A 25,665-nucleotide genomic window follows, 5' to 3' on the forward strand; every position below is an offset into this window, starting at 1 on the left:
ATGGCTTTATTCAATAAGAGCTGAAAGCTCTCAGCACATTCCAGACAGCAATCTGAGAATACATGTACATAACAGAGGTGGCAAAAATATCTTCAGAAAAGTGTTACATTTATCAGTCAATTTTCCATGAAAAAAGCGATAAAACAATAACCAATACCACCACCACTTAGAAATATTTGATTGTAAGGCCCTATAAAAGTTCAAAAAACTTTTTTTTTAAACATACACTACACATGTAGTGCTGCCAAATACAAATGTATACATGTAAAAACAAGGAAGGCAGGTCATATTTACACAAAGTAGGGGACTGTACCCAGGAATGCAGTGACTCTGCAAAGAACTGAGGGGTCATTGTGGACAAGCAACTCAACATGAGCTCCCAGTGCAACGTTGTGGCAAAAAGGACTCGTGCAGTCCTTGGATGTATAAACACAGGACTAGTGAGTAGGAGAAGGGAGGTGATTTTACTCCTCTATAGGGCACAGGTGAAACCAAGAGTGGAATACTGCATACAGTTCTAATGTCCACATTTTAAAAAGGTGTTGGAAAAAGGGGTGCAGAAAAGAGCCACAAAAATGATTTGAGCGCTGGAGAAAATGCCTTACCATGAGAGACTTAAAGAAGACTGAGTGCATATGTACAGTGTCTAAGTACCTTCACAGGGAGAAAATACTGGACACTAAAGGGCTCTTTAATTTAGCAGAGAGAGACTTAACAAAAACCACTGGCTGGAAGCTAAAGCCAGACAAATTCAAATTAGAAATTAGGCAACACTCTTACCAGCAATGGCGATTAACCATTAGAACAAACTACCAAGGGGAATGGTGGATTCCCCACCTTTTGAGATCTTCAAATCAAGACTGGATGATGCCTTTTATGGAAGATGTGCTTTAGTCAAACACAATTATTGGGCTCAATACATGGATAACCTGATGAAATGTAATGGTCTGTGATAGAGTGGTGTAGCTCGGAGTGAAAATTTGGGTGGGTCCCAACTTATGGTAGATGGGCAATGACCAAAGTGCTCTGCTCATTTCAGAAGGATTCACTATCTCAATGCTCAGTCCGTAGTGCAGCCTGCCTGCTCCTCGCTTCACTCAGCAGCAGAGCCGACCGCACCAGTACATCGGCAGTCACACACTGTCAGTGAGCAGTGTGCTTTGGCAGGGCAGGGGATCGCAGGCTGTGGCCATTGGCGCTCACTTGGGCTACTTTGGAGCTAACTCCAGCCCGTATAATGCTGCCTTCGCATTTGTGGGCGGCTCTGTCCAGGCTTGTTGCAATGCTGGGGGGCTCAGCCAAAGTGTGGTGATGGGGTTCCATGGGGAGGGCAGCCTGCTTCCAAAGGCTGGCAGGGGCAATGTGGATGGTCCTGGAGGCAGTGCAGCCTGAGGTGCCAGGGTATCCCTTAGCCAGCCCCTGTGCTGGCATCCTTGCCCCAGCACACAGCGCCTAGAAAGGTCAGGGCTATGTTTTGCCAGCCTCATCCATTGAGTCCCCAGTAGTGACCGCTCTCATTCTTTGCCCTCTTTTCTCCTGCCTCCCCCCCTTCCCCAGTCCCTCTGCCCCCAGCTTGCCCAGCTCCTCTGACATCCCTCTGGCCTCTGATCCCCCTTCCTCTCTCTCTCCCACCACTTGTTGCTGGAGGTGAAAGTAGTAGTGACAGAACACAAGTAGACTTCAACTGATCTCTGCCACACAGCTGACCAGGGCGCCAAGCAGTCCCCCTCTTACTTCCCACTGGGATAAAGGGGCTTCTCCAGAGTGGAATGTCAGAGTCTGGGATCTGCCAGTGAAGTGCTGAGCCTGGGCAACGGGACCTGCTGTAGTTGGGAGACACCCTCCCCTCCCTATGGAATGGCAGCACCAGGGCCTCTGATTGTTTCAGGCAGCAACCCCTGTCTCTGCAAACCACCTTATCACTGCATTCCAGCTTCTTCCACCATGTGGTGGCAGCAGATGCTGCTGCTCTCCCTGTAGCTCCTGGCCCTGCTCCTGATTTAAACAGTAGTTACATAATATGTAGGGGTCTTATAAGGCACATAAGTGACTGGTCTTTATAGTTTGTGATGGCAGTTTTGCTTACTTTGGGTTTGTATTTTCTTAGTAAGAACGGATATTGAAATTAAAATAGGCATTAATGGTTTAGATTTCTAGTCTTAGTTACAACGACTATGTGCAGCCCTATACCGAGTAGTGAAGCAGTGTGAGAGAGTTTTCTCCACTTTCCCTAGCCGTAATCTTTATCAATCTGCAGATTTTCTACATTTTCAGGGTGTGAAGTACCAAATATTATACTCTGATTCTAATCAATTTTTTTTTACCATTGTATGTATATTTGGTATGTTACCAAAAAGGAATTAAATGTGCACTATAAACGGTTCATTATAATAAAAGTGTTCCAGGTTGAACTGTTCATTCAAAATGGTACTCATTAGCTAAATCGGTCTCTACAGAACAGCCCAGCCCGCACTTTCTAAGCCATATGGTTTCCCTAGTTTGACTTGACATTGTAAAAACTCTGCAATCTCCAAGAAAGCAAAAGTGAGAGTCAAAATATGCTGGGAAAACTAACTCTGCTCTGCCTCAGCGTTTGAAAACACGTGACCAATACCTAACAGGCCAATACAGAGGATTGGGGAGAGGGTTCCATAGCAAGATGCAAGAGCTGTTCCCTGATAAAAGCCAATTCCTTTTTCTGGGAAGCACCAAGAATTCTCATCAGGGTGGCGGTCTTAGCCCTTCTCCAGTCATCTGTGTTTCATATCAGTCTCAGATGGGAGGTATCTTATACCTTTGTAACCTTCCCTCTAGCAAAGACTTCTTTCTCTGTTTGCCTTACTCCGTGGCCTCCTGATTTCTAGGAGATGGGTAACAGTGAGGAGCAAGTTGTCTCTACTACTCTATTATCGAGCTTCCAGGCTGCTGTTGGAGGAAGAGGGATCTCCACTTCTCAACCTAGATGCAGGGTTGTGGTCTGTTGCTGTTTTTTTTTTTTTTTGGTTTGTGGTTTTTTGTTGTTTTTTTTTTTTTTTTTTTTTTTTTTTTACAGGGGGGGGTTTCATCCACTGTAAATAGTTGCACTAAGAGGTGCTTTCAGTGACTCCTATTTATCATACAACGCACTTGGAAGGAAGGCTAACACACAGCCAGGAGATCTAGGGATTCTTTTCCCTGTTCTACCACCACCTTTCTGTGTGCATTCCTCTGCTGCCTCTCAGAATCTTCCCAAATAGTAATGGGTGAAATTGACTTAATTTTGGTCAGTTTCACGGTTCTGAAATGAAAAAAACGACCTGTGTTTTTGCCCTTTTCATTCTTCTGCTGCTTGCATAATCTATCAGTACTCGAGTTGTCTGAATACTCAGGAAGAAAGCATTGCGCACCTCTTTACATTGGGTGGTTACCTTCACAACCAGAAGGGCTACATTTTTTTTTAATTAAAAGATATTTTGTAGAAATTACAGTCTCAAGTTTGAAAGGGACTTAAGTGCATACTTGACTTTAAGCACATGAACAGCCCATTGACTTCAATGGGAGTACTCACATGCTTAAAGTTGGGCATGTGTTTAAGTACCTTACTGAAGCAGGTCCAACAACTTAAGACACCCTCCCTTACCTTCCACTTGCCAGTGACAGCTTCCCAGAACACTGTCAAGTAAGCTTTTTAAATCATGCTTTATATATGGCTAATTTTAAGTTGCAAAGTGTATTAGAACTGTAAATTATTTCAATTAAGTAATGAATTTTTTTTTATTTGTTTTAATGGTTACAGTTAATTTTCTCCCCTGCCTTGATACTGTTTCCCTGACTTGAGCCACTGGAGAAATAATCCAGACATTGAGATTTGAGTTAGAAGGTGGCATAAAGCAAATTTTATATGTATTATATTTGAGAAATTAACTGAAGTTTAAACAAGAAAATGTTTGCATCCTTGCTGTATTTTGATCCTTTGATCTGATAAGATATTGGGAAAGTATTTTACATGGCAGCTACAAACCTTTTCCTTCAAAGTTCCTGCACTATCTTCTAACAATCCTGCCTGACACATTCTCGTACCCTGAGGCAAGGTTTTGGACATTTTTTAATTGAACACTGGCTGTTTCTGCCAATGCTGGTCATGTTGTGGTGTGCTAAGAAAAAAAAAAAGGGGGCCCTTTCCAGGTTTCTGCCCTAGGCTGGAAGAAATTAAGGTCAGTGGTTTTTAAACTGAAAGATGAACATTTTTTGTTTGAAGGTTTTCTCTCTTTTAGAAGACAGTAACTAACAAAATGAAAATCAAGGAATGATGAGTAGGCAGTAATGTGCATGGTGCAGATAACAGAAGAACACATTTATATAAACAGACTACAGGGGATTCACATTTAACTCCTCCTCTCTGCCCCCCACCCCCAGCTTGGATTTAGTCACCTTTTAAAACTATAAACATATTTAATGCCTGGACTTTAAAGATATGTAAAGGAAGTGTGATCACATAATGCTGATAGGACCAAGAATTATGAATTAGAGCAAGACATTTTGCTTAGTAAAGTGAAAGCCATTCCCATAGTTCTGTGTGCTTTATCCCCACTTGTATTGAAAGAAAAGACCCTGTTTGTCCTCCATTGTTTATTTACAATCTCCTTCACACTCCAACCTTTATACAGACATCAAGAATATCCAGAGTTGTTATGACCAAAGACGACAACTTTGAAAGTGCTATTAACTTTATGCTTCAGAGCTTCAGCCAATCTCTAACTACCAAAGATCAGGATGAGATATATGTAGGAGATAAGTTATCCCACATCTGTTTACCATGGGGTTCTCACATGGGCCTCAAACATCTGGCACTGGCTACTGTCAGAGACACGATACTGAACTAGGTGGACCTTGGGTCTGGCCCAATACGGCAAATCCTATGTTCCTATTAACATATTTCAAATGATTTTCAGTTCCACAGCGGCAGAACTGGCCCCACAGAGAATTACTACAGCGTATGGACCTCCCCTTGGTGGCCTAAGGCTGGTGGAACCATCTTATGCCCTCACGTCTCGCAGTACTGGGGGATGATACATACCTTGTGAGCGGGATGAGGAGTGGTCAGAGCACGCTGTGATCAAGCTATTCTGGAGTGCTCCAATGGCCCACAAGGGGTGATATAGGATGCCATAAGCTAGAGCTGCTCCTAGGGTACTCTCAGTGACTCCCATTTTGCATATAAATACAGTTAAAAGGATGGCTAAGACGCAGGCCTGGATATCAGAAAGTCTGGGTTCTCTTCCCACTTCTTCTGCAGGCTTCCTGTGTGACTTTGGGCAAGTTTCTTAATCTCTGTTTGCCTCTCTAAAATGGGAATGCGCTTACCTACTTCACTGGGAGTTGTAAAGTCTAATTCACAGATTCCAGTTTAAACCCCAAAGGGACCATTAGATCATGTATTCTGACCTCCTGTACATCACCACAGGGCATAGCCATGGGTGGGGCTGGATGAGCCACAACCCAGCCAGTTAGCAGCACCCAGGCCCACACACATTGGAGCCTGTGTGACTGTAGAAACTGGCCAGCACGTGGCTGAGCTCGTTGGCTGGCTTAGGGATCTGCCAGGGCACCGCCGCACCCTGGGTCCAGTTGCCTTTGGCACTTTGGATAAAAGGAAACCTACATGTTTCAGTTTTACAGTAGTAGCAGCAACATAAAATTATCCTGGAAGAACTGAAAAGAAAAACATGGAGAATAGATTAATCTTATGTGAATACAACACAAGAAGCACTTATCTGTGTGGAGAGGATGTACCACACTGTTAGAGTAGATGAGCTGGAGGGGGGGGGGGAATAGTCACTTGGATCATCTCCCATTCCTGCCCCCCTCATACAGTACTTTGTACTGTCTTTGAAATATCCTTCTCCAGAAGTCTGCATAATCACAAGCAGGTTCCCTTCACTGTTCCTCAGGCATCCTACTTGCCTACTCTTGTATTTTGGTAGAGAGAGCAGAGTGAAGAAGCAGGTGTGCATTGTGAGGAATGTCTTATTTAACAAGAAAAGATTTTTTTTTTAAAAGGAATCCAATGTGGAATAAAACACTTAGAATAAAAGAATCATTTTTAAGTCTTAGGATATTGAGACATCGAAAATGCAATAGTGGTGGCGCATGGAAACTTTCAAACATTGCAAACTCATTTTTATTTCCTAAAAGTTCATATAAAAATCTGGCTCAATATTTCATACTGTGTCCTATACCCATGTCTACAGCCATAAGTTCCAAGTACATGCAGAAATGCTATTTCACAAACTACACATCAGGAATCTGGAACCTCAGAGGGCGCTGCAAACAAACTGGATGTAAGTTGCTTGAGCTGTGAGGTGGCCCATGGGGAATCCCCAAACATTTTTCCCTAAGCCCCACCTTCCAACCCCCCCAAAATATTGCGCCTGACACCTGAAACCCCCAAGATGCCCTCTGCCCTCTAGCTCTGTATTTTCCTCCTGTAATCCAAAAGCATCAAAAAGAGAGAGATCTGCCTTTTACAAACAAAAGGGTTCCTTAGCCTGACAGTCCGCAATTGATGGCTGTACAACAAAAGGTGGCTGCAGAGACTGTTGAAATTAAATCTACAGTTTCCAACCTATAGACCACTGTGACTGAGATTCAGAGTGCACTGCAAGCTCTATCCAGATAGATGGGTGAAGCAGAACACTGAATTTCTGAAGTGGAAGAGGATTTTAAAGAGAACAAATTATGGGTTATGAAAAGCTATACAGTAATTCCTCACTTAACGTTGTAGTTATGTTCCTGAAAAATGTGACTAAGAGAAATGATGTTAAGCGAATCCAATTTCCCCATAAGAATTAATGTAAATAGGGGGAGTTAGGTTCTAGAGAATTTTTTTTCACCAGACAAAAAACTTATATATATATTAAATTAAATTGTTTGTTTATATATATACATATATATATATATATATATATATATATATATTACACACACACACACACACACATACACACACACACACAGAGTATAAGTTTTAAACAAACAATTTAATACTGTACACAGCAATGATGATTGTGAAGCTTGGTTGAGGTGGTGAAGTTAGAGGGTGGAAGAGGATGGGATATTTCCCAGGGAATGCCTTACTACTAAATGATGAACTAGCATTTGGCTGAGCCCTCAAGGGTTAACACATTGTTGTTAATGTAGCCACACACTCTACAAGACAGCACGAATGGAGGGAGGGGAGACAGCATGGCAGACAGAGACACACACCCTGTGTGTGTGTGTGTGTGTGAGAGAGAGAGAGAGATGCGCATTGCCCCTTTAAGTACGCTGACACCACTCTAAGTACATTGCCTTTAAAAAGATCAGGAAGTTGAGACAGCAGCTGCGGCCAGCAAGCTTTCTCCTCCTGAGCCCTGTCCTGTCCCCACCCTGCTCTATATGGAGAAGGAGTAGGGGGGAGGGGGACACCCTGACATTGGCCCCCTTCTTCCCCCTCCCCTGCACAACAAGCAGGAGGCTGCTGGGAGCAGCTCCAAGGCAGAGGGCAGGAGTAGCACATTGCAGTGCGGGGAGGGACAGCTGAACTGCCAGCAAGTGGTAGTCTGCTGGACGGCTGCTGCACAGGGAACTTAGGGGAGCAGGGAGCTGATGGGGGGCTGCCGGTCCACCCTGGTTCCAAGCCCCCACCAGCTAGCTGCAACGGGCTACTCTTCCTGCAAGCAGTGGACAAAGCAGGCGGCTGCCAAACAAGATTATAAGGGAGCATTGTGTAACTTTAAACGAGCATGTTCCCTAATTGATCAGCAACGTAACAACGAAACAACGTTAACCGGGACGACTTTAAGTGAGGAGTTATTGTAATGATATCAAGACTATTAACACCAAGCTAATTGATCTAGAAAGCCGCTCACAATGAAATAATATCAGGATTGTGGGTGTCCCTGAGGGGAGAGAGAAAGGTAAACCCTCTAAAATTTGTCCCTAACCTAGTAACTAAGCTATTGGATCTGCCAGTAGATTTTTGTTTTGATACAGAATGGGAACACTAGGCTCTTACCCCCCCAGCCAGCTGCAGGAGATCAGCCTAGAGCATTGTTTCTCAAATGCGGCCTTTCTTTCTTTTCTTGCAGCCACAGCCTCCTGGGTGGTGATGCGGGGTGGGGCTCAGGCTTCTGGCGTCAGCCCTGGTGTGGTGGGCGGCAGGCTCTGACCGTGGGGCCTTGGGCTCTGGCTGCACAGCAGTGGGCTCCATCCCCTGACCACTGGGCTTCGGGTTCAACCTCCTCCCATCGCCCCTGGCCCCCGCTGCCACCCTTGGCCCCTCACCCAACCATCCTATCACCCCGGCCCCCACTGCTTCCCTATCCACCTCTCCATTCAATGCTTAATTAGTCCCCCAGCTTGCTAGGGCTGAGTAAATCTGCTATGAAAAGTGATATTTGCATGTTTGTTAATATCGCTTTTCACTGCCTCCCAGCTAGCTAACAAGTCTCTGCTGTGAAGAGTGATTAACAAACATACAAATATCACTTTTCACAGAAGCAGACTTACTAGCTAGCAAGTCTAAAAAAAAACCCCGCAACCAAAAAAGCAAAAGAAACAACAACAAAATGACAAGATCATGCAAAGCACCTTATTTGTGTTTCTATTTTGTTTAGGTCCAGTAAAGAATGGAAACAACTGTATGTTGTTATTATTGAGACTGCAAAAACACCCCTACATAAATAAATTACTGTGATTGGACATGTATATGTGCATATGTATTCATTTTTCCTAAAGTTAATTAAGTATTTTAGGGAAAATTGTCAAAGAGTCCACTAGCAAGAGTTGGTGGCCGCACTCTGAAGTCACGAAAAATTCTGTTGCCAGAACACCTGGCCTAAAGCATTGATTGTGAAGTTCCTGAAATTTACCACTAAGGAGCTTATATTGCAGAAATCTAGAGGGCGGAAAAGGAGCTGTTATGTGGAGAACCAGAAATTAAAATACTGTTCTATGTCCATGATGTGATTTCAACGAGGACAGCTTTTAACCATTCAAAACAATTATCCAGGAAAATGGACTAGAAGTATTTTATTAAATACCCTGCAATGCTCCACATTAAGAATGCCAAGAAGGGAGTATCATTTTGTTCCCCTCAAGAGGCAGAAAAATACTTCAAAAATCTGCATGCTCCTCCCTTGCAAGAGGAGACATCTATGGAATAATCCAACTATATGGAATTTCTGAATTGCTCTCTGAGATCTGATATGGCTGCTCTAAACAAGTTGATACTGATGCAAGTTCCTTTTTTTCTCTCTCTCTCATTGGGGTTAAAGAGTTATCATCAATTTATTTCCTATTGCCTTAGCTCATGGAATTGGTGCACCAATGTACAAACTATCATTTGATTACTAAATGTATGCATGTGTGTATATATATTATTGCTTTATTAGATGATGCTTCCTTATGGACTAGTATGTCAAGGTTCTATTGGCAATAGGTGATTTACTATACTTGTAATGTCTGGGGCCCAAGGGGCTGTGTGCATCTCCAAGTCTCACCTGAGCCAGCCACCCCTTTGGGTGTCAAGTGTGTATTTTTGGACTGTTTAAAGGGATTAGTCTTTTTGTTTGTATGATACTAATGTGTATTTCTCTCTCCACTATCTTTTCTGTTTTGTTTTTTCACTTATTTAATTCCTCTTTTTGCCTCACCTCCTCTGCCTCCTCTCTCCCTCCCCACCCAGTTATCCTCCTATGCTGGGAATTTCCTTCTCACTCCTGTAGAATATATACTGGGAAGCAACACCCTACCCCTGGATTATATAACTTTTGTTGCTAAAATATGCAAGAACTGTATGCTGCTCAGGAAAATTTGCAATTTCTCCTTATCCACAAAGTGACTTTAATCCAGTATATTTTAACAATGGTGGCTTAAATGTCTCAGAAGAATAAGAACATAAGAATGGCCATACTGGGTCACACCAAAGGTCCATCCAGCCCAGTATCCTGTCTACTGACAGTGGCCAATGCCAGGTGTCCCAGAGGGAGTGAATCTAACAGGTAATGATTAAGTGATCTCTCTCCTGCCATCCATCTCCACCCTCTGACAAACAGAGGCTAGGGAATCAACTGAAAATCTGGCAGGAACTTCATTAATATATGATACAGTACATAATTTTTTTTAAGCTGATATGTCATTAACTAAAATTACCTCTTGTAGTTAAAAGCATGCAGTGGCATGCAGACTGATTAAAAGAAATTCTATGAATATTATGTAGCAAAAGTCTTACCCTTTGACCGTATTTGTGTAGCTTCCAGCATCAAAAGAGATTTTTCGCACAGCAATGACATACATTTGTTTGAAATTGAAGAGAAGCTAAAAGTTATTTCTATTAACCCGATAAAAAGAAACAAGAAAGCCTTGTAATTGGGAAAGTGCCTTACCTTGAAAAGTTGAGGAAATGAACGTGTCTGGTGAATAAATAGGGCTGCTCAGCAGTGCTTATGTTTTTAATCAATTCCATCTAAAAAAAATTAAACAAGAATTACAACTAAATCAAAATTACCGAATTAAACCAAGTTGTGTTTTTGGACAGAAATGGCAACACTCAAACACTATATAATCATTTAGTAGTTTAGACCTACTCCCAAAAAAGTCAGGCTAGGACTGCAACTCTAGGGCTTGTTACCCATGTAAAAAGGGATAGATGGCAGAGCATCATGAATCTAGCACCAATGTTACCATTGTAGCATAGGAATCAGTGTGCTATACCATGAGTTTATACAATTCCAAAAGTTAATTTCTACTCTAGACAAAGGTACAAACTAAAATCCTAATTCTAAACCTATCCAAATCTGGATCTGAATTTTGAAAATGGATCTAAACTACCTAACTACAATTCCAAAATGTGAAGTGTTTGAAATCTGCATCAGAAAATGTGGATTGAGACTATTACTGTCTTTACATAATGATAACAGTTCCTATCATCCTATCATCACCAGATTACTGAATGGGTGGATGTCTGCTCATATATAGAAGCAGACATTTCCCATTTCTTCTTTTGTATAGCATATTTAAAATGTGAATATAATTCTACATTTGACAGAAATCTCTCTTCAAATAATGGTCTTTTGGCCTACTGCTGTCAAGACATTTTAGCAAGGGCTTTTAGAATTAAGTTCATTTATTTTTGCATTATTAAAGATAATTAAAACTTTTTTCATGTAAAACAGCTGACGTGAAAAACTGAGTATTATATATATATATTATACTCAGTTTATATTAATAAATTCTCATGTGTGCAGACTTCTAGTTCTTACAGTGATCTGGAAAATGTCAAGGGCCTGAACATGTTAAATGAAATATATGCAAAAAATTCCAAACATTCTTGTTACTCTGACTTCCTGACTTCTGCTCTCTGATTTTCTAATTGGCAACATCAAAAACTACAAGGCTGTATTAGAGAATAAAAGACACCGAACATGACTGAATTTGAAGAGCACAATAATGATAGTGGTAATTTTACAAACTGGGTAGTGGAAACTAATACACAACATGGAAACAATCCATAAAGAAAAATAGCAATGGAAGAGGAAGAATTGCTCTAAAGTTCTGCTCTAACTTGTATAAATTCATATACTAAACACAAGTAAAATCAAAATTGAGAGGTCACGAATTTAGAAGATTGTTTCCCTCAATGTTATGAAATGTTTTCCCCTTAAAACTGTATGGCATCTTACTTGCCACATGCAAAAACAGACAAATCTAGCATCAAGCCTATCATTTAACAGATCTGAAACCAATAGAGTTCTAATGAGTAATCATGCTAAAAACCAACAGAGTTTTATAGAGTTTAATATACCTATGGTAAAGAGACCATTTTCTATTAAAGGGACATCATTAAGTTATATAGGACAGTTTGAAAATCCTATAGAAAGAATTTACAGGAAAATGCAAATCTATTGTATTTTTCCATAAAGCAACTCAACCACCCACCTTCTGAAAACAGCAAGGGAGAGAAGGGCATGCATCTTTCCTTCTCTTGCTCTGGGATGAGAATTTTGGAATGACACACCTACACAGAAGTATGCCAGGCTGGAGGAGGATACCTTACTGTGGAAAATGTAAAACCCACTTTTACTAACTGATCCCCATTTTGATCTGGTGGTCCTTTGTCACTGGTTTTAATTTATAGATCACAGTCTATTGTTTCTTATCCATTATCTATTTTAGGTTTTTCTAAGATGCCTATCGCAACTGCTTCCCAAGTGTCATGCCAATCCTTATATATTACACCTAGGAGTTAGAATAAAAGAAAATAAAAATCCCTGCCCTCAATAACTGATGTTCCCCCAGATATGCATGAGAAGCAATGATGCAGCCCTAGGGTTGTCTCACCTATCTTGTTAAGCATGGCCTTCTACAGATGGACTGTCATTCTTGCTCTACCATGTGAGAGATCAAGTCTACCTTTACTGGCTGCAGTCTACAGAGATTATAAACCCCACGGAGGGGAGAGAGAAAAGAGAGGGCTGAAAGGGAGAAAGATAAGAAAGGAGGAGAGATGCTAAGGAAAAGAAGAAGGAGAGGGGGACATGCTCGCTAATATCCTAATCTCCTACCAATGAATTCTTAAAGGGCATCAAATAGCTCTAATAACAACAGGTAATTAATCCTGGAGGCAATCCTGATGAGTCATGTGAAAATACAACTCACTTGACTAAACATTTTATTAATTTTTCCCTAATAAACCACAAGCTAGAGACGCATTGCAATTGTCCAGTGTAATCATTGTTAGAGACTAGTAAAAATGCTGTGGCAAAGAATCCAGGCAAAATAACGCAGAGAACTTGACGAGTCATTTTTGAATGCACAGAACACCGACATTTTCGAACAAGAGTTACTATCTCCATCAAACAAATGTCAGCATGATACGTCTGCTGGAAGGGTGGTGGCTGTATCTGTAGAAGATTGTCATAATATCATGACAATCATCATCCCATTCAGAGACTTACCTAGCTTTGAGAAAGAAACGGAAAAGAGGTTGCAATGGTTAGATCTCAGGCGTCATCTTTTTAAAAAAAAAAACAAAACTAAACTAAATTACAGGAGAAATGAAACAGCCAGAACTATATTAAAATACCAATATATCATTAAAAAATTAACTACTGATAAATATTCACTTCACCGTATCATCCTGGTGCTTAGAGTACTTGATGAAAAACATTAATTATGCACGCAACTCTCTCTTTAAAATATATTATATGACTGAGGTGAGGATGGTTGCATGCCCTATACCATATATTAATACAGGTGTCTCTTTCTCACAAGCACAAGTTTGGTAACAACAACTAGATCCACATTTTCCCACCTCAATAAAACTAGATATCACTTGACCTAAATGCCAGTCAGGCCAATGTATGTCTCAGGAATGGAATAGCAGAGAGCGCTATAGGTCAGCAATAAAGTGGGTTTGGAGAGTTGCATGCTGCTATTTGCACAGCACCTGACTGCAATGTGTCTTGTAGCAGGAGCTAATTAAAGTCAATCTCAATTTCTTGAGCTACAATAATATCCACTCACACCTGAAAACAGACACAGGATTTTGTTTTGACTTAAAGCATGTTCATATTTAGAGGCTTAAGCTACAATGGACTCATCAGCAGATGAGGATAAGCCTATAGTATGTATATGAACAAGCAAGTGTGGTAAAAGACAACAAGAAAGGGAAAGTAGGGCCCAACAGAAACAGTGCAGATTTCAATAAACGAGAAGGACATAGCAAGGAAAATTACAAAAGAGTCTACGAGAAAAACTGTTAGAAGAAAGAAGCATAAATGTGTGTGATGTTTTGGAACAAATGGGGAAGAGGAAGGAGACACTGAGGAGGAAATGAAAATGGGAGAGGGAAAGAGGGACAGACTTTGTGAAGAAAATGGAAAGAGATGGAGTAGATACTAGTGCAAGCCATCACTGAGATCCTTCCCAGGCCAGCAACAGGTAGGAGGGAGATAGGTAGGAGGGAAAAAGAGAAATGAGAGGAAAAAGTCTAGGAGGACATAGATGGAGGACACAGAAGGAAGGAGAGGAACAGTAGGACATATAGATTCTTAGAGGGGATAAATATATCAAAGGGCAGACTGGAGAAAGGGGAAGAATTAAGGGAGTGTGTTCACTATGATAAGGGACCTCAGGGAGGGTTCTACTATCTTTAGAGGGATTCGTGTCCTCTCTATGGATACTACCATGATATCTCCTGCCAGGGATTACTTTTAGCCTAGATAATGGAGATAGTTCTGAAGAGCAAATAGTTTCCCTTTGAAATGCACTAGATTACACTAAATCGTGTATACTATGGAACTAGGTTCCAGCTCACTCTTAACTTATTCCATTCAAACACAGGAGTGGAGGGAGAGGGAAGGAATGGGGAGTAGCAGGAAGTGACATCAGACCCCATGATGTCTCCAACTAATGCAGCCCTTGGCAGCACACCAGTGCTCAAGATTGGTTGCTGGCCAAAAGTGAGTACCTACTGGTATGTACAATGAATTGTACTTAAGAAAAAAATACATAAGGCAGAAGTTACTCATAGGTATCTGGAGAATTAGCAAATAAAAGCAAGCCAGCCACAACTGCCTATCTACCCTACAAGAACAACTGTGCTAGCATAAGTTCTCTGCCCTGGTTAGTGATGTCTCTGTTATAAAACAATTTATTATCTGTGTGAACAGAAAAACCTGGTTCTACAAATCTGTGAGGGAGCAGTGATTGAGCCCATAGAACAGAGTTTTAGTCTAGGACCTGACTAGCTCCTCAACCCAATGAGCAAATCAGGACCTAAATAAAAACAATGTTTATTAACATGATTTCTTGATTAGTTTCTCAACTTTAATGTTGCTGTAACAGTTTTCTGCACTGAATTTTAAACAGAACTGTCAACTACTCAAGCCCAGATCCAGATGCATATGCAAAACAGCAGCCCTGGAAGTCTCAATCTATTTTTAAAGGAAGGTTTATCTTAAACCCACCAAAGCAAGATCATCAGAATGAAGGGTAAAACTCAAAGTAGACACTTCCTTCTCCTTACAGGGATGCCTCAAGTTATCATCCTCATCACGAGGAGATTTTCAGTCATGCTGTGAGAAAACCCATCAAGTCAGGATGGATCAGCATCATCAGTGCTTGAATTCAGGCTGCTGCTGCATTTTCAGCACAAATCCACCAGGTGGCATAGTGAAATGCTCACAAGACAGTGTTTCCCAAACTGGGGTTCGTGAACCCCTGGGGGTTCACGAAATGTTACAGGGGGTTCTTGGGGAAAAATTCCCTAATGGCGGACAAAGCTGTCCCTAGGGACCCTGGGCAGCATGGGACACTGAGGAGATTTAACCTTCAAGACTCCTTATAAGAAATGGAAAGGGAGGTGGATATTTTTTGCTGTTTTTAAAATTAAATAGGCAGCTAGTATTATTTTTAAAATTATTATGAAGAACAAATTTAAGCTTTGTTGTAACGTGCGTTGTTTGCCTGGACTGCTCAAGACCTGAATGCTTGTGTAGGAGGAACTCTTTGAGTTGGCTTCTTAAATACCTTCATGCTGTTTCACATCTGATACTCCTTGATGAAACATAGGAGCCTTGTCTTATAACAGGCTTATTCAAAGTGATACAAGCTACAAAAGTGAGATCTTGGAAGAGTGTTGCCATTTTCATAATGCAATAAAAATACTGTAATGATAAATAATAATACATAGTGTGTAATAAACATGTCACAAAAACAAATTTTATATTTCCAAGATCACTGCTTTTATAATTTATACTCAGGTAAAGGAGAAAATCCCTGGAAATATTCATTTTTAAGAGGGGGTTCACAAGACTTGACATTTTAGTGAAAGGGGTTCACAGGTTGTTAAAGTTTGGGAACCACTGTCACAAGAGAACTGGATGGGGCCCCTTTATACCCTTTAAAGAGTATATATAAATGTGGCGGAGGGCATCCAGCCATATCATTGATCAAAAACTAAAATAATTCGGACTTGAAGATAGAGGAAAATCAAGATGCACTATCAGTACTTATCAGCTCCCTTGCTCAGAGCAATTGCCTTTTGTCTTTTTATTTATAAAAAGCATGTTTTGTTCCATGAGAAACAAAATCAGTAGATAACCCTGCCTGAAGAATTTGTTTGCTGTCCAAGTGGTTTTTTAAACTGCTGTATTTCATCAGAAGTGAATTCAAGTTCAAAATGTAAAAACACTGAGGCTGGCATGACTTTCCAACAGCACAGTGGTGTCAGTTTACAATCTCCACTAATACTAATGCAAACACAGAAAGACACGCTTTCGTGCTCTCACCCTCTCTCAGAACATTTTACCTTCTTACTGTTTTAATTTCAGTCTTTTCAAAAAGCATGCGTGGTCAAGTAGATACAGGTATCTCTAGGCATTGTTTATCACTTTCATCTGAACTGCACTTCATACTTCCTTTTGGTAGAAAATTCACATCTGCTTCATCGTCACAGGAATGTGAATCAGTCTTCATTTTCATCTCTAAGATATTGAGAATTCCTTCAAAAACTTCCTAAGTGTCCATACTGCTCTGAACATTTTTCCATGGCAGGTTGTCTTTTATAAGCAGTTATTTTTTAAAATAAACTGACCTTTTATTAGTATTTTATAGTTCAAGTACATAAAAAGCTGACTATCCAAAACAAGGGGAGGGGGAATTATGTAATTTAACAGTCAGGGAAAATTGCTCTCATTGGACACCTGCAATAGTAAATCAATTCACAAGTACAGTCTTGCCTCAGAGTCCAAAAGGGCTAAACAAGAGATTCATCTAGGCATAGGGCCATCTACTGATGTAAAGAAAGGTTAATTAGATATTATTAGTATTACAAGATCCACACATGACATTAATGATTATTAAGATCATATGTAGCTCTTGTAATACAATTTAAATTAGAACATCTGAACAGTCAGTATGACCTTTCTTGGGGTACCCAGGCACCTCAACAACACTTGCCCCTAGGATGAGAAAGTCTTGTCTGTGCCCACTGTGGTTCAGGTCCCTGATTCCACAGGCCATGGGGAACACCAGCACTAACTTCCAAGCCTCTGCGGGCGTTGTGCTCTCTATACAGGTCAGCGATAGACACACGAACCCCGAGTCCTCTGAACCTCCCTCTGGAGTGCCCAGCCCGTTCCACTGAACACCCTCAGAACTCTCATATTTGTTACTCCCACAGGAATGGTACACGCCAGCTTGCAAGAGTCAACTCCAGATCACCACTCTACTTAACACACAGCACTTACATATATAGGGAAAACAAGAATAAGCTTATCATCAAAGAACAGAGAGTCAAGTGATAGAGAGTGAGAATATTGGAAACAAATGGTTACCAATAAAACAAAATCATGACATGCTTTCTAGAGACTAAGCTTAACTAACATGGCATTCCCCTATGCCCTAGCTTACCCCAGGTCATTTCTCCAGTGGTTACAGTTTGGCTGAGACATCTTCTCATAAGATTAAGCCCACCGGCAGCTCATCCTCACAGAATGAAGGAATATGTGGAGATTCATCTGCATCCCAGATATAGTTTCAAAAGTTCATTGTCTTATCCCTAAATAGGATAACTCCTGCTGTTTTTGTTTCTTCCTCCAGCCCCTGCAATCTATGGATTCACATTTTGCTCAGACTGTAAATAGGTATTCATTCTGAACCATATAATACTCAGTTTGCATGTGACCTGCCTGATTAAGGTAAGTGTCTCTTCTCCCCTGCCTGCCAGGAGTATATGGATCATCTTTTGGTGACCTGTCTTAATTACAGACCTAGAGAACATAATTTTCAGCATATATACATAATTCCTCACATGTTTTCCGTGTATAAATCTTACAATGGTTATGACTAAGGCTACAAGTATGTCGCAGAGGTCGCGGAAGTCACGGATTCCGTAACCTCTGTGATACTGGGGCCCCGCAACTCCCTAGCCCTTGCGGGCAGCAGGGGACCCCAGAGTTCCCAGTCGCCCTGGGCAGCAGGGGACCCCCTAACTCCTAGCCCTACGGTCAGGGGTCCCTCCCAGCTCCCAGACACTGTACGCAGTGGAGCAGGGTGCTGAACCCTCCTCCTTCACCATTTTGTCATGGATATTTTTAGTAAACGTCAGGGACAGGTCACGGGCAATAAACAAAAATTCACGGAAGCTGTGACCTGTCCCTGACTTTTACTAAAAACATCCCTGACAAAATGGTAGCCTTAGATATGACCAGTGTGACACAGGCTTTCAGTAAGCATCACATTCTTTTTGTGAACCCATGAGATCCTGGTCCCCACATTCCCTCTGGCAGTTGCCATCAATAGGTCCTTGCGTGACAGACAGGTACAAACCCATCCATTTATTTCCACAACAGAGCTTGCTTAGAACCACTTAAATGTTATCTGCTTTATCTCTAATTATCCACAGGCAGAGGATAGGATGGGCAAACTTCATGGGATAGGTTAAAGAAGGCGGTGAAGACGACCCTACTAGAGCCTGTCTTAAGTGTATGCAGTCACACAAGGTACCCAAAAGTGCTTAATTTCACTTGACTATAGTGAATTAAGTTAAGCACTTGGATAAGTCTTTGCAGGATCAGGGCCTAAATGTACAAGCAGAGGAAGGATGGGAGGAAGTAAGTATTATGATCTCCATTTTACAGATAGGGAACTGAAGCACAGAGATTAAGTAAGTTGCCTAAAGTCACACAGGTAGCCTGTAGCACAGCCAGGATTTGAGTCCAGATCGCCTTAGTCCCAGCCCAGTACTTCACCACAAGACCATCCTTCCTTTTGCCACTAAACAGATTTAAGATTGGCACTGTTACTATACTAGATTAAAGACAGAGAAAAATTCCAGTCCACACACCTCTCTCACAAATACAGAAAATATAGCAAACATGTTGACCAACACACACTTTTCTAGGAGATCAAAGTGCCACTATTCAGCAAAATACAATGTATACATCATAAAAGATATGTAGCCATAAATTAGAATAAAAAGATACACAATGCATATCTGGGCACATCCACAACAGTTAAGCCTGAGCTCTGCAGCAACATGTCCACCACCATCTGTATTCCCTTAAATTCACAATTCAATAATCTGATAACTTCGGGGATGGAGAAGATAATATATGGGTTTGTCCTCTATAACTTGTTATTTGCTGCACAAGAAATAAATGCATAGTCTTCTCTGGTATCTTCCAACATCTTGATGGGATCATAGGCTCCAACTCCGTGGGTGCTCCAGGGCTGGAGCACCCACAGGGAAAAATTGGTGGGTGCTCTGCACCCACCGGCAGCCAAGCTCCCCTCCTCACCCCCCCGCCCCACCTCGCCTCCTCCTCCTCCTCCCCTGAGCACGCCGCATCCCCGTTTCTCTGCCTACCTCCCAGTGCTTGCTGCCACAAAACAGCTGTTTTGTGGCGCGACGTGCTCCGGGAGGGAGGGGAAGGAGCAAGAATGCGGCGTGCTCAGGGAGGAGGCGGGGAAGAGGAGGGGCTGGGGCGGGGGTTTGGGGAAGGGGTTGGAATGGGGGCAGAGAAGAAGCGGGGAGGGGGAGGGACAGGGGTGGAGTAGGGGTGAGGCCAGGGGCAGAGGGTGGTCGAGCACCCACTGGCGCCAGCAGAAGTCGGCGGTGCCTATGGATGGGAGTACAGTATGGAAAAAGATTATGTTAGTTGTAGTCCACTGTGTGTCAGCCTGAGACAAGTATTGTCAGGAAAGGAAAATGACCCTCCATTTTTTTAGCAGGGAGATGTATCACAGTATCAAAATGAAGCAGGTAACTGGGATGAAAGATAGGACTCTGCTATGAAGATTTTAGGAGAAATCTCCCAATCAGTCAGTGATGAAAATCCCATGAGAAACACACACAGCAAAAGTATACAGGAACAAATGGACAATTATGGGAGACGTTTCTTCCTAACCCCAAGTGGTTGGCTTACAGACTATAGAACAATGGCTGATATTTTGTTTTTTCATACACAAAGAACAAGGGTATGTTATGAATTGGAATGATTTTGTTTTATTTCCCATAAACTAAAAATAAAATTCTGGATGTAAGGACAGGATACAAGCAACAAAAAGCTCAGAGAAAGCATAAAAGCAATTAAGAAGCTTCCAGTTTAAAACGATGAGGTAAAATGTCCACTTATGGAAGGCTTCCATCGAAAATCTGAAGCATATGTTAAGGGGTCTGAACAGTATTCTTTTACAATTATTGAACACTATGTGAAGAGAAAATGATATTTTCCTCTAATACTGGTGGGAAACGTGACAATGTTTAAAAACTTGTGTTGTCTCCTGCAAGCAGATGAGACGGTGTACAAGGACTTAAGAAGTGGTTAAAAAGTATGTCACAAAACCAAAACTTTCTAGGTGAAAGTTATAATTTTCATTTAAGAAACTGAATGGAAGGGAAAAAACCCTCTGGATTTCCAGCTAGTTTATAATAGCTTTCCACTACTCATTTTCATGACATAAGGAACTATGAATTAAGGAACAAATTCTGAGCACTGTTCATACAAGGGAACTGACTTTGGGAGCAGCTCTGTGTAGTTTAATGTTAGAGGCCCAAACCTCAAAAAAGATATAGGCGCTTCTCATTGAAATCAATGGCATTTAGGCATCTCTGAGGCCTGGTCTACACTGGGGGGGGAGGGAGGGGAAAATCGATCTAAGATACGCAACTTCAGCGACAAGAATAGCATAGCTGAAGTCAATTTATCTTAGATCGACTTAGATTGACTTACTTCATGTCCTCGCGGCGCTCCCGCCTCTCGCAGAGGTGGAGTTCCGGAGTTGACGGGAAGCGCGTTTGGGGATCGATTTATCGCGTCTAGACGAGACGCGATAAATCAATCCCCGATAGATCGATCACTACCCACCGATCTGGTGGGTAGTGTAGACGTACCCTGAGGATCTGATCAGAGTCAGCAAAGAAAAATGCTCACCAGACTGTGAAGACACCTTTGCCAGTGTGTCATGTTGCAGGAAAAAAGACCCAGTCTCCATGTAAAGACAGGTGATGGGGTTCACTTCATCTCAGAGGACATCAGTAAAGAGATGGATCATTGTTTCCATTATGGAAGGACATTGCACCAACTGTAACTATGGAAGTGGTCAACTACCCGCTTGTCCTCCTTCACCACAGGAACGAGGAGAGCCACACGTAAAGGGTGCCTTCTATACATAGGCCTGGGAAGGCGATGATGTTGGGAAAAATACTAGTCCAGAAATTGCTACTTCTAATCTCTCCATTTTCTCCTCAGTTGAAGGCTGCATATGTACATGAAACTGGAGGAATGATCTGGCCTCATAGGTTTTGGTATAATATTTATTAATACTTAGTGACAAAGAATCTGCGGTAATACATTGTGACACTACACCCCATCTTCGTCATAGTAATATGATGACGATATGATTATGGCGTAATTATGATGCATTTTGTACAAGATGGGTCATGTAAGGTATCACTGGAAAAGTTATGATTTGAATATGAATAATGAATATATGGAGATATACCTATCTCATAGAACTGGAAGGGACCCTGAAAGGTCATCAAGTCCAGCCCTCTGCCTTCACTAGCAGGACCAAGTACTGATTTTGCCCCAGATCCCTAAGTGGCTCCCTCAAGGATTGAACTCACAACCCTGGGTTTAGCAGGCCAATGCTCAAACCACTGAGCTATCCCTCCCCTCTGATTTGCTGAACATGATTATCTTATTTGTGTGCATATCGTTTTTGTATCTGAAGTTATAAATATTGACTATGTACCTGTATTTCAAATGTAGTTATACCTGGGTGACACCCACTAGGCAAGAGGCTTCCAGTCTAGATAGCTGGTTGTGAAGGGCTATTCAAGGTAATGAGCCATTAGGGAAAACAATAGGCCTTAGGAGAAGCTTATCCCCCACCTGTGAGCCTTCCTGAGAACGCTCCAGACAGCCTGTAAGTAATGACTGCTATGACTCTGCAAGGGCATGTGACCAGCCCACATGACTCTGGACTCCATTTTGGGTGTCTACATTTTTCCACAAACTGGTCTGGGAACTGGTTTTGGAACAAAGGGTTCCCGCCATTTGCTAAAGCTATATAAGGCAGGGAGTGACATCATCTGTTGTTCTTCACTGCCCCACAACTCAACACCTGAGAGAAGCTTCTAAGGAAAAGGACTTGGAATGGGGGTGGGGATCCAAAGCTGCAAAGCAAGTGCAGGTTGTGCCTTGAGAATCTGCAAGCCTGCTTGTATCGTCAGTCAGGATGAGAGATTGTTAATTCAAATCCTATCCTTCTAGTATGTTAAATTTAGTTGGTGTTTTTGTTTCTTTACTCGGTAATCTGCTTTCATCTGTTCGCTATCACTTATAATCACTTAAAATCTATCTTTTTGTAGTTAATAAATTTATTTTCTATTTTAAATCTAAACCAGTAAGTTTGGAGTGAAGTGCTTAGGAATCTTAGCTCAAGGGGCAGGGGCTGTTGCATTTCCTTTCCACATTGAGGGAGGGGGCGAACTCTATCATCTTACACTGTACAGTTCCCTGTGCAGTGAAAGATGGTATAATTTTGGATTTATACTCCGGGGGAGGTGCGCGCCTGGGGAGCTGAGAAATTGGCTGGTGTCTGTTTGCACTCAGGTAGCCCAGTTTGGATGAGTGGTGCAACCTGCTGTGGTGTTGGGTGATAACAGAGCCTGGGTGAGGCTAGCTGTGTCCCCAACCCAGCTGTGTGTCTTAGAGGGGCGCAGTGGTTCCCACAGCTCCCAGACTGCACCCCAGGGGTAACAACCCATCATATACATATTTATAGATACATTTCCACATGGTGCTTGGGATTTAGCCACACTACCCTATCTACCATATATTCAGAGAAGTCATGTTGAACAATATATTCCTGTCTTTCATAACTTAAAAATGAAATAAACACAGAACATCTAAATGAGCGTAAACAACTTACCTGTTCATTTTTGGTCAGTCTGGTTTTGTTATGAATGTCTGATGTAACCAGGTTGAACCCATGCCTCTCTGACAAGATTCTCAAAAGCAAAACCACAGTTCGACTCCCACACTTTCCAACTCTGTTGTACACCACTTGGCTAGGGAAAGGAAGTACCTAGGTAAAGATTGAAAAGAAATGCAGTGAGCATACTGGTCTTTCCATTTCTAGGCACCTCAGAGCCACAGAATACCTTTGCTGTGACTCAAGAGATAAAGATTTTCTGAGTACTACACATGTCCATGTCTAGGTCACGAGTGTTCCATTCCACTAGCAAGCTATAAACACATAGTTAGAGTCTTTAGCGTATTAATGGGAGGCTCGATAACTCAGAAAATGATGACGGGATACAGAGACGCCCCCCCCCCCCATGAGGCTCCAGTTTAATACCCTAGTGCAGGCCAGTCGTGACACAGACGTATCACTGCTTGATGGCTTCTATTTAAATGAATTCGTGGGCTTAAGCTTGTTGCTTGTGCCCACATCAAAAAACACAGTATCACAATTAGCTTCGTTGCTGACTGTCTCAATAGAGACAGCACAGACTGAATGGTTATGGAACGTACACTACTTCTGGAGCTGGTCCTTTTGGGTCAGCGCTGACATATTTTGAAAGGGCAATGTGAAGGAAGATGTGATGGACAGAGGCCTTCAGATGCCAGAGCTATCAATCTGGCACCTTTCACCAGCACTAAAATTCATTAACCATTTTTTTAAATTAAGAGAATAAAACTTCCAAAGAGACATTATGCATGAATCATGCCTTGACAGCTAAGTTAAAAATAGAGTTCAGCTGGTTCCAATTCAAAAATGGATTACTTGACCCACCACAACACTGTTTATAAAATGACATCTCTATAAATCAGATAGGAGTAGATAACTCAAATGAATTTAAGTGTCAGCTAATTATATGGGTCAACAAACTGCCCTCATCGATCCCCCAATAAACAATGACCCGACTCCTCCTGCTGTTGTACAATTTGAGTACACTTTACACTCCATTTTGGACCAACTTGATCCCACAGGAATTAGACAGAATGTCCAACTATATTTTAACACTAGTTTAAAAATGCAGCCTTTGATGGAAAGATCATGTGGTAATAAGTGTTGTTTGCTGACTGGTGGCTTTAGGAAATCATATTTTTCATTTTTGTCAGTTTAATTTTTAACGTTTTGAATTATTTTTGGCCATATTTTTATATAATACAAAAGGTTTTAAGAATGGATTCAAAACAACCAAGGGAATCGTGAACTCCAGATAGGTAAGGAAGAACATTTCAAATCCAAGTCACACAAGGAAGGACAATAATTTGGAAATCATAAATGGCAAGAATGAAGGAATGATTATTCCCTCATTTGTGTCCACACTGACACTGAAGTCCTTATGCTGATCTGAATTGCAACCATAGCCACAGGAAATGTTGTACTGATGTCTAATATCGAGTATATTTTAAAGTAACATAAGAAATAAATATTAAGAACTCTGTTTTATATTCTCAAAGCTATTTATAGTCATTAACTAAATGTCTTTGAACAAGGTAGGTATTTTAGAACAGCAAATATGCTTCAGAAAAAAAAAAAAGTACCAAACCCCCCCCCCCACCGCAGCTGCCGGCCTCCGCCCCAGGCTAGTGTCCCCAGCCCTGAAGTGCCCCCAATCCCCTCCTCCAGCCCCGGAGCAACGGGCAGGCAGGTGGCGCAACCCGAACTGGGGCCACCCCACAGGGAGACTGGAGCCACGCCAACCAGGAAGCAGGAGGGGAGTTGGGGGCAGCGCATGGGTGGGGTCACGCCTGCCTGTTTGGGGAGGTACAGCCTCCCCCAGCTTATGATACTCACAGCCCATGGTACAGTAACTCCCGCTTAACGTTGCTGATCAATTAGGGAACATGCTCATTTAAAGTTGTGCAATGCTCCACTCTTATCTTGTTTGGCTGCCTGCTTTCTCCACAGCTGGCAGCCTCCCTACGCCCCCCGGCAGACCCCGCAGATCAGCGCCTTCCCCCTCCTCTCCCCGTCTCCTGCCCGCGGCAATCAGCTGGCTTGCGGCGTTTTGGAGGCAGGGGAGAGGAGCGAGGACTCGGCATGCAGGCTCCCCCTCCCTCCCCTGCCACCTGAACACCGCAAACCAGTTGATTGCCCTGGGCAGGAGGCAGGGGGGGGAGAGAGGGGGAGCCTGTGCCAAGTCCTCGCTCCTCCCCCTCCCTCCTAAACGCCACAAGCCAGCTGATTGCCCCGGGCAGGAGGGAGGCAGGAGGAGTGAGGACTCAGTGCGCCTCCCCCCTCCCTCCCCTACACGGCAATCAGTTGGCTTGCGGCGTTTAGAAGGGAGGGGAGGGAGGGGGAGGAGCCAGGACGCAGCGTGCGAAGTAAAGGGGAAGGACATGGGGGCAGGGGGGGAAGAAGAGGTGGGTCAAGGGTGGGGGCTTGGGGGAAGGAGTGGAGTGGGCGGGCTGAGGGTTGAGCCCCCCGCCCCTGGTGCTTGCAGAGTTAGGGAAGCTGCCCTGGAACCTAACCCCCCCCCCCATTTACATTAATTCTTATGAGGAAATTGGATTCGCTTAACATCGTTTCACTTAAAGTCGCATTTTTCAGGAACATAACTGCAACGTTAAGTGAGGAGTTACTGTATTAAGGGAAGGAAATAGCTGATGAATTTCT

General features: G+C 42.4%; 1 protein-coding gene across 1 annotated transcript in view; it reads right to left on the reverse strand.

The window, feature by feature from the left end:
- The window catches only part of UST (uronyl 2-sulfotransferase), a 276,063-nt gene that overhangs the window by 123,578 nt on the left and 126,820 nt on the right, over window positions 1–25,665 (reverse strand). The window contains exons 3-4 of the mRNA XM_024200172.2: window positions 22,966–23,121; window positions 10,407–10,486 (exon numbers count right to left, since the gene is read on the reverse strand). Of these exons, the coding sequence (XP_024055940.1) occupies window positions 10,407–10,486; window positions 22,966–23,121 (236 nt within the window). The remainder of the gene's footprint in view (window positions 1–10,406; window positions 10,487–22,965; window positions 23,122–25,665) is intronic.

This window comes from Terrapene carolina, unplaced genomic scaffold, assembly GCF_002925995.2.
Source record: "Terrapene carolina triunguis isolate 2854851 unplaced genomic scaffold, T_m_triunguis-2.0 Scaffold85, whole genome shotgun sequence".
NCBI classification, from domain to species: Eukaryota; Metazoa; Chordata; order Testudines; family Emydidae; genus Terrapene; species Terrapene triunguis.